At 38.8% G+C, this 8919-nt stretch overlaps 1 protein-coding gene and 1 long non-coding RNA gene across 2 annotated transcripts; one reads left to right on the top strand and one right to left on the bottom strand.

The window, feature by feature from the left end:
• The first annotated feature begins 21 nt into the window (after positions 1–21).
• On the top strand, positions 22–7642 carry LOC110988312 (vitamin K epoxide reductase complex subunit 1-like protein 1). The gene is made up of 3 exons (XM_022251683.2): positions 22–398; positions 1581–1690; positions 5028–7642. The coding sequence occupies exons 1-3, from the start codon at positions 190–192 to the stop codon at positions 5240–5242; spliced, it is 534 nt and encodes a 177-aa protein (XP_022107375.1). The 5' UTR covers positions 22–189; the 3' UTR covers positions 5243–7642.
• LOC110988313 (uncharacterized) lies at positions 2084–8828 on the bottom strand. Its single transcript, XR_015426363.1, has 2 exons — positions 8499–8828; positions 2084–5221 (listed from the first exon to the last, which is right to left on the bottom strand). It is a non-coding gene; the product is annotated as an uncharacterized LOC110988313 (long non-coding RNA).
• Positions 8829–8919: the final 91 nt, after the last annotated feature.

The raw sequence follows: 8919 nt of genomic DNA, 5'->3' as shown, positions 1-8919 counted from the left end.
GGGCGCTGCTTACAAACCACGTGTAATAAATTTATTATGCAGGAGCGAGTGTAAACAGCAGATTGTTTTGTGTACATCTTTCACAAGCAATAGAGTCTGTCTCTGGAGAGAGTTCTAGACAAAATCTTCTCGTTGGAGTGATAGTTACCATACGGTGCATGCATAGCAGTTTTCTCCGCTTTTGTAGAGATGGGAAATCCGAACTCAGCAGCAGCGACAACCGGTAAAATACAGATGCCCATCAGCCATAGACTGGCGAGATGGGGGCTGTGCTTCATCGGCACGGTGCTGTCGGTTTATGCGCTCTACGTGGAAACTTCGAAAGAGGCTAACCCGCAGTACAAGGCCATGTGTGACATCGGGGAGAGCATGAGTTGCTCGAAAGTCTTCACGTCAAAGTGAGTAATAAAGCTGATTTAATATGTCTAAGAAGCCGAACTGTACTCTGGTTGAAATTTCGGAAAGAACGAACGCCGCTCAACACCCAGCGGCTGTGCGCAGACCCTACAGGGCTAGGACTGGTCTGAAAAATTCTGTTTTTAAAGTGAATTTGTGTGTAACAAAATATTTTCTCCATTGCATTGGATTTGGGGGGGGCATTTTGTTGCTAGGTCAAGAAAGAGGTGTCGGCATGTGGAATTCTTTCCAGAATGGAGCTTGATTGTGTTGATTTTTTTTTTAACCAGTGTGTATTTTTTTGTACTTTTTGTAGGCCTAGTCCCAGTCACTACATTTTACTAGGAGTAGGACCCTATGAAATACCTTTTTTAGCATTTGGATATGGGCAATAGTGGAGCCCTGGAACCTTCCATATGCTAGTTTTCAGGAATAATATTGATGACGTCACAATGTGCCAACCTAGAGAGAGGTATTAGAGTGCACCATTCACACGCAAATGCCAATGACGGTTTTTCTGAACAGTGCAGCATCAGATACATGTATGTATGACGGAATCGGGTTGTACACCGGACGTTGCACCTTTCCGTAAATAGTCATTGGCATACATACACGTGCAACACCCCAGGCTCGATTATGAATGGGACATTTACTTATCATGATGCCGTTGCTGTTTTTCCTAAAAGTTAGCATACAGTTTGATTGCTACAACAACAATTAAAATGGCAACTTTGAGCTCAATAACAGGAGAGTCTCCCGCTCAATAGCATGATAGTCCCTGGGATCAGTCTTAAGTGATGTCAAGTTTGGCAGACATGTCAGGGCTGACAGTCGGGCAAATTTCACTGTGAAATACAGAGACAGTATTCAAAATCAGGAAAGGTAACTTTGCGACCTCAAATGTGATTTACTTTTCATTTCAGTTATTTTAATTGAATGCGCTCATTAAGGGGTTTTGTCTTAGAATGGAAATAGCTCACTGGAGAAGGTCGGTAGCCAGTATTCCGAACGTTCCTTCCTCCCAAGACGCACTTCTCAATTTTCAGGTCTTTGTTATGTAACAGCAGTCAACGGATTTTAATGAGCAATGCACGTGACTAATATAGCGGTACTTTGGCAGATCCTGCTCCACATAAGCACAGAATTTTAGAATCAGATGTAATTTTTTTTGTTCAACGCTTCAGGTATGGCCGTGGTTTTGGTATTCTTGGTTCCATATTAGGAGACCATCATATACTCAACCAACCCAACTGTTTCTTAGGTGTTATCTTCTATATTCTTCAAGTTGCAATTGGTAAGTCTTCGTATTTAAACATCTACTAAATAACTGAATAACCGACTATTTGAACAGTTCCCACAAAATCCTTCCAAATTGAAGTTTTGAAGGGCTTTGCAGGATTTTGCTGGAATTAAGAATCTTCATGTGTGTTGTCTATCAGTACGTAGAGCTACTTCCTCTGAATGTTTGAGTACAAAGAACATGTGATTTCCTGGCAAAGCGGTGGATTTTGAACAATTTTAAGAGCAGCTTTCTGGGGAAATAAATACCTACAGTACTGTCTATAACAATTTCAAATTGCTTTCAAATTTTCAGATGGGGTGAATAATTTTCTTCATCAGGGTGTGTTCAGGTGGTTAAGCACCCTTCTTTATAGAACAAACCAAATACTTTGCATTTGGCTTTGTGTCAAATTTGGAATTTCAATTTATTTTATGTACATGTATCCTTGTACATATATCTGTACATGCACTGTACATGTTCACATGTAATTTATGAAGAGGGGGAGATAGCAAAGGATTTTGGGTTAAAACCTGATTCTGTCCACAGGTTGTTATTATTATCATTATTTATTTGGCCATAAACAATAACATGTACAACTCTAAACAAACAAGGAACAGTCTTACATAAAATTACACAGGACTAAACATGACAAAAAGAAAAACAACCCAGTCTGAGCTAACCAGGATTGAGAAAAAAGTGTACCTGAACACTGTGGCTTGAAAGCCTGTCAATCCAAACTTGGACTGGGAACACAAAGGAAATTTGAATAAAAAATAAAATGAAAATGAATAAAATAAATAACTGAATAAGTTAAAAAAATTAAAAATAAAAAAAGAACAACAAATAATATATGCCACTGATATTTTGGGGTCAGTCATGGTGAAAGGTGTCGCGAAACTGTGAATTATGCCGCTCTCCCTAACAAAGGAAATAAAATGCAGAAATTGGTTTAAAGAACAGATACTTTCCACTGAAATAAATGAGGTGAGGTGTTAGTGACGTGTACCATATTCCAAATTAACACTATGGTTCCCTTTGTTCATTGCTATTACACAGAAAAAGTAAAAAACCAATTAAGGATGTCCTGTGATATATCCTGGTACATGTTACGCTCAGCAAACAGACAAGGGCCCTTGTGTGACAATGAAGAGAAAATTCTAATTAACTTTGGTCCGGCTATTTGCGTTTGCGGAAGTGTTTCAAATGATGGGAGATTTCTGTCGGGAAGCATGAACACCGTAGTATTGCAGACGGTTGGGCATTATTTTTTCCTTGAACTCATTTTCCTCCAAGTTAGGTTAAGCCTTTTCCCTGCAAAAAACTGTCAGGAGACTACGCTGGTAGAAATTCTTTAGGGGGAAATATAAAAGGGGGAAGGCAACGTGTAGCTGTGGATAGTCCTTGGTCATATTGAGGGGACAATTTTTTTAATAAGAAAACCTAGACTGAGTTGTGGGGACAAAAGTTTGCCCCCCCCCCCAGGTTTTGATCTCTAGAAATTTCTTTTTCAATTCTTATCCATTTCTCACAACTACAGAACAGGTGTTTGTGTACAAATGGCCTGATGTGCTTCAATCGGGGGTGAGATTTCTCAGCTGTTTAGCTGATTTTAGCTTTTATTGTTCTGGATTTCAGCTGTTTTTCCTCACTGGCTGTGTACAAAAGTATAGGAGATTTTCATTGTTCAGCTTCTTTATGCCGTTTTTTATCATTGGTCAATTCCACCCCTGGCTTCAATAAAAAAGGCTTCGTTTTTAATTTATGGATTCAAGTCTATGTACACAAAAAAACGAAATAGCACAATGAAATTGTTGAAGTGATATAAACGATATTACTTGTTACAGATACGTGTAACTATATTTACTGCGTTTGAAATGAGGCTTAGTTTATACTTAGTACCAGTGCATTTACACAAAAGCAATTTTCAGCCTATGTTGACCTTGGAAGTAATGTTGCTGTTCTGCACCAGAAAAACGTTACTATGGGTTGTTAGCACTGACGTGTCACTTGTGTAATTTATGTTTCTGGCACGTAATGGAGCACCCGAATTGTCATTTCATTGAAGGTTTTTATGTCAGCATTGCTGGTCTGGACCAGTATGCACGAGCAGTGAGTGCTGTTGATGAACATTTTTCACCATTTGACCATGAAAAAATATGATTAATCCTGAGGTTCTGGATAGAAACTCACACACATCATGAAAATTCCTGGTGGCCCCCTTTAATGGCCAAAAGACTTGTTATGTTGGGCTTTGTATGGCGCAACTGTCACATAACAGTGTCTCTATACAACACATGTACCTGTAGCTATCACAATACTTACCACCATTGATGGGGGCTACTGCAAATGACCAGTGTTGGCATTACAGTGGTCACCAGATTTTTCCGTAGTTTTACTTATTGCTACCTGCAATACATTGTGCCGTCAAGATTTTGCCTCCAGGAAGCCACTTTTTAACTACTCATTCAAGTGGTTGTCTATATGACTATGTAGATAGTCATCCATCCTTGCATTGTTTGAATGCAAGCTCAGGGAATCTTGTATAATCCGGGAAAAACAATATTCTAGGATTTCAATTTCAGGTCAAAAGTTGCTGACTCATGTTTTTCAATTCAGTATCTGGGACACAATCACACGCACAGTTGAATGCAGCCATGTGACATGTGTGATGTCAATCAGTCAAAAGTGTGTGTTGCGTCAATGTTTGTGCGCCCTTCAAATGGTAATTTTCAAATATCCATTCTCAGACGCACCATTTGAAATGGCACTCTTTTGCTGTTTACTTCAAAAATGACAGCATGCCTGAAAGAATAATTTTATTCCCATAAAGCATCTTTAAACCCAGTGCATGCTTTTCAACAGTAATATCAACACTTACTTTTTGGACAACTGCAAATCATGGACTGTACCTTTGATAACCTCATTGTATCTCACAAATAAATATATTTAAACTTACATCAAGCACATCTAAACAAAGAAAAGGTGCTTCATAACTGTGATATTGCTTTAACTATTATATTTTTTAAGCTGTTGTTGACAAAACAATATTAAAACAAACAATAAAAGACAAACAAACAGATGAAGAAAGCCCTTCCCAGTGACAGTTTCATTGAAGTAAAGACCAAGCTTTAGCATGTTAAATACCATCTGATTCTGATTGTATCAAAAGAATCTTTTGAAAAATTGAAAGGAAGAGTTATACACAGAACAGAGACTTTGGAACAAAAAATACAAGATAAAGCAAAAAAAAAACACAATGGGAAAACTTCCATTTAACTGTATGAACTAACAAGTTATTCTGATGGTAATTGTAACATCCTTTTCCGTATTGCTGTATCGTTTTGCCCAGCCAAGATTCACACCTTGGCGGCCACCAACTTCCTCCTCATGACATCCATTTTGTCCAACGTGGGATCTGTCTACCTGGCCTACATCCTCTACTTTGTCCTGGAGGATTTCTGCCTCGTTTGCGTCTCCACTTACATCGTCAACGCCCTGTTGCTTGGCGTCAACGTCCTCAAGTGGAAGTACCTGAGCAGGATGCTGTCAAAGAAGAGGGAGTAGTCCCTCCGTCATTGCCAAGAAGGTTGACAGACAGTGGCATATCCAGGCGAGGGGGGCGAGGGCGCTCCCCCTCCAAGCCATGTTACTGTATCTTATGAGTTGAAAAGACTAGTATTTTGGAAATGGTATCAAGGTTTTACACATGACATAGTGTGACTGGCAAAGGTATTTCAGGGAGCGTACCATGTCCGTGAAGGCACATGCATTTTCGAATCTGTGTATTTCTGTTTGCAGTTTCATGTACACCAGAATGTGGAGAAACTTTGAAGGGACGTCCGTTTCCGCACACATCTATGTAAGTTGAATGCTGACCGTCAAAAATCATCTGACTGAAAATCCTCTATTACCACCTGTCTTTGTGCGCGTAGAGAGGAGTAAGGATTCTTTTGCAGATGAAAAAAAGGTTTTGGTAAAACGCTTGCAAAAGTTACTATTTCAAGCTCCCCCTCCCCGCGGACCCAAGACCTTGATACGCCGCTGTTGACAGAAGATGCTCTATTCTTTTATTCTTGAGGGATTGGCTGAAGCAATTATTGTCATCATGCGTGTAAAATCATATCTTGCCTTCCTCTGAATTGTGTGAAAATAAATGAATCATCTTTTCGACTTCATTCTTTTTAAACAAAATGTATTCTAGCTCTGTTTTGTTATTTCCTGTCACCTGAGGGCGCTGTTAATGATATGTCATATTATTATCCACTCACTTTTCAGTTTGGAATTTTTCAGCACAAATTGCTACTCATAGTTTCAAGTTTACACATGTAGATCTGTATACTCACCGTCATTTTCGAAAATTCCTAAACATGTCAGAGAACCGACTTCATTCCAAAATGAAAATTTTGTGCTGTTTTGAGGTCCCTATTCATAAACTTGGGAAAAACTTTGAATAGTTTCGTAGTAATAATTTAAATTTTTAGGTCTGGAAAATTAATTGAAAACTTGTAATGACAAAAATAATGGAATTTTATGATGACCAATTTACAATAATAATTTTTTATACAAATTTGGTGTCTATTTCTGACATATTCGTCGAATGTGCAAGTAAAAATCCTACAATTTAACTAACCAGTTTGATGAACTAGCTCGTGTAGCAGGTTTGGTCATAGAAAATTATGGAGAAGCCACCAAATTACGCTGTCCGTATTAAGTTGCAGGAACCCTGTACAATGTATTTTGTCTTGAAACAGGTATGGCACCGAAGATAGTGCTTATGGGATCTTTTTGTAGCTTGTGAATACATTTATTGAAATTTGCTTAAACAAAAAAGGTATGAAGGTCCATGGCTCTTGTAACGAAACGTACATAAATCTGGCATTGTATTGTTCACAAACGGGGATATGTCAGCTGTTGAATTATTGAAGTGAGGATTTTGGGGTTTTTTTTCAAATGGAAGTAAAGTGCACATGTCAAAAGGGGAAGCTTCCACAAGGCGTGAAGACTAGTCTCCCTTCAAGACTGGCAAGAAAATGTTTTTTCCATGGCAAAGAACATGATGTTCCCCCAGACAGCTGTGTAATAAAAAAAACATGCTACCCGGAGTAAACACATGACATCTTACTTTAACTATTTTACTGCGTCATTTATTCCTTTTACTGGATTCAGGGCCGTTGCATGTTTTCCCACACAATGTAGATATTTTGTGACTTTTTTAGGACATACCAGTTGACATCAATTCAATGCATTTATCATTTTTATACAGCTCCCTTGTTTTCATTAAAATTTCGCACGGTCACGATAATGCTTGCCAGCAAGGATAAAACTAAATTTTCCCGGTGCAATTGTTTTCTATTTAGCGTAGGCGAAAACAGGTGGCAGTGTGTATAGGTGAAAATTGGTGGTGGTGGGTTTGTAACCATAGAGGGTGCAACATGAGGGTTGCAAAGCTGGATTGGAGTTGTAGTAGAATTACAACATTGCCACATTTGATTTAGTTATGTCGACATGAAGCCTATTCCAGTTTGACAAAAGCATCATAAATTCAGTGGCTTTTTTTGGTTTCTTGGAATGTGCGGTTCACGTTTTGACTTAGTTAAAAAAATACATGGTTAAATTTAAATGGTTGGAACTGAACTCAAATTTCATTTTTTTATCACGTAATTTATATGTAAAACAGTGAACTCGTCTGTAAAGGGAATATCACAATACACTGCGGAATATCATGTTAGCGGTAGTAGTAATCTGTTGCTATTTTTGTCAGCCTTTGTTGTTTACTTGTGTTGAAAAATTTGTTGTAAACGAGAATATTCAAAGCAAGCCTGTCGAGTTTAATGAGTAGGAATGTAATGAATGTAAATTTCGTCTGAGCCTTGTATGAGAAATGCTTAGCGTGACATTTTACTTTCATTTGAAAGTAGAAATCTGTCCATAATAAATACTGATTGCCGAAATTTTATCAAACAATCGATTTTTGCCGATACCCCATCTTGGGGGTTGTTACTGCGTTTGACTGTGGAACTTTGTTTACATTGGAAATATGTGTTGGCTTTGCAACATACTTGTTCTTTCACAGACGGGACAATGGATAAAAACGAGGATTGAAAAGAAGGAATTTAAAATAGAGGAATGGGTGTGTTCCTCGTTCTTGAATATCATGTACTACGCTGTCTGGCAGTATACTCGCTACATATTTTGACCTTTCGCTCACATTCTCTGAGTGATCACCTCAACCAGGAATTCGATCGAATTAGTATAGAGATTTGCGCTACAGTTTATACAGTACTGAACTTTGGAGCCGTTTTCGACCCTCAAAATGTTATTGAAACCTTATAGCGTATGGTTTATTTGCTTTACCGCGGCAGTAATCTCTTGACGCACATGATTACATTATTAGCCTATTTATTGTAAATTCTGAACACTGCCAAAAAATGTTACTGAAACATTATAACGTATGTTTCATGGTTTTACCGCTTCAGTAACCTCTTGATGCACAGTGAAGTATGAAGCCTTATGATCATAAAATACTGCACTCGTAGGGTTGCATGTTTCATATCTGTGGTCGATAACACAACGAAATACATTACGGGGGGACCTCCATTGCCAAAATGAGAAGTTACAGGTGAAGCGTTGTTACCGTATCTACCGGACCTTAAGATTTTGCGAAGAATTAAAGGCCGTGCCTTTCTAGGACGAAAAATGGCATGCGGAGGTCGATTCAAGCTTTTTGATTAGTTGGAACTTTTCAACCTTGAACGAAACAAGCAGCTCCTCTGACACTGAATCCTTGCATATCACTGACATTTTGTGCTACTAAAGTTACCTTTTTCTTTTTCCACTTCAATCGAGGAAGTCTACGCCACAAGCGCTGTATCACACCATGGGCGCACCACCGGTCAGGAGCGAGGGTCTCGTGGTACCAGTGTTGTAGTCATGGCCACAACCTCCAAGACCGAGGCCATAACCCCAAGGCCAAGGCCACAGCTACCAAGGCTGAGGCCAGCTATTGGTGTACATCCTAACAACAAATCAAATTGATCACTCAAAACCAGGTCAAGATTTTGTTAGATGTACATGTAGTACTTGTTTATAATTATTTTGAAGTCAAACGGCTAAATGGCATGTTACCGATGGGAGACTGAAAAGAAAATGCTTGTTACATCTTAAAGACATCAGGGTCTCCAACATCTCCTGGGAAAACTGCAACACTTCAGGCAAAGTGGCAGACGGGGACCAGACTATGG

This window comes from Acanthaster planci, linkage group LG09 (genome assembly GCF_054643075.1).
Source record: "Acanthaster planci isolate LZ-2023a linkage group LG09, COTS_SCS, whole genome shotgun sequence".
Classification (NCBI taxonomy): Eukaryota; Metazoa; Echinodermata; class Asteroidea; order Valvatida; family Acanthasteridae; genus Acanthaster; species Acanthaster planci.
Note: the sequence above shows the minus strand (reverse complement) of the source record. Positions and strands in the feature narration are given on the sequence as shown.

Excerpts from the sequence above, each read along its gene's own strand:
- LOC110988312 (XM_022251683.2), top strand. The coding sequence starts at position 190 with ATGGGAAATCCGAACTCAGCAGCAGCGACAACCGGTAAAATACAGATG. Across the intron at positions 399-1,580 it reads TCGAAAGTCTTCACGTCAAA|GTATGGCCGTGGTTTTGGTA; the intron begins GTGAGTAATAAA and ends TCAACGCTTCAG. Across the intron at positions 1,691-5,027 it reads TATTCTTCAAGTTGCAATTG|CCAAGATTCACACCTTGGCG; the intron begins GTAAGTCTTCGT and ends CGTTTTGCCCAG.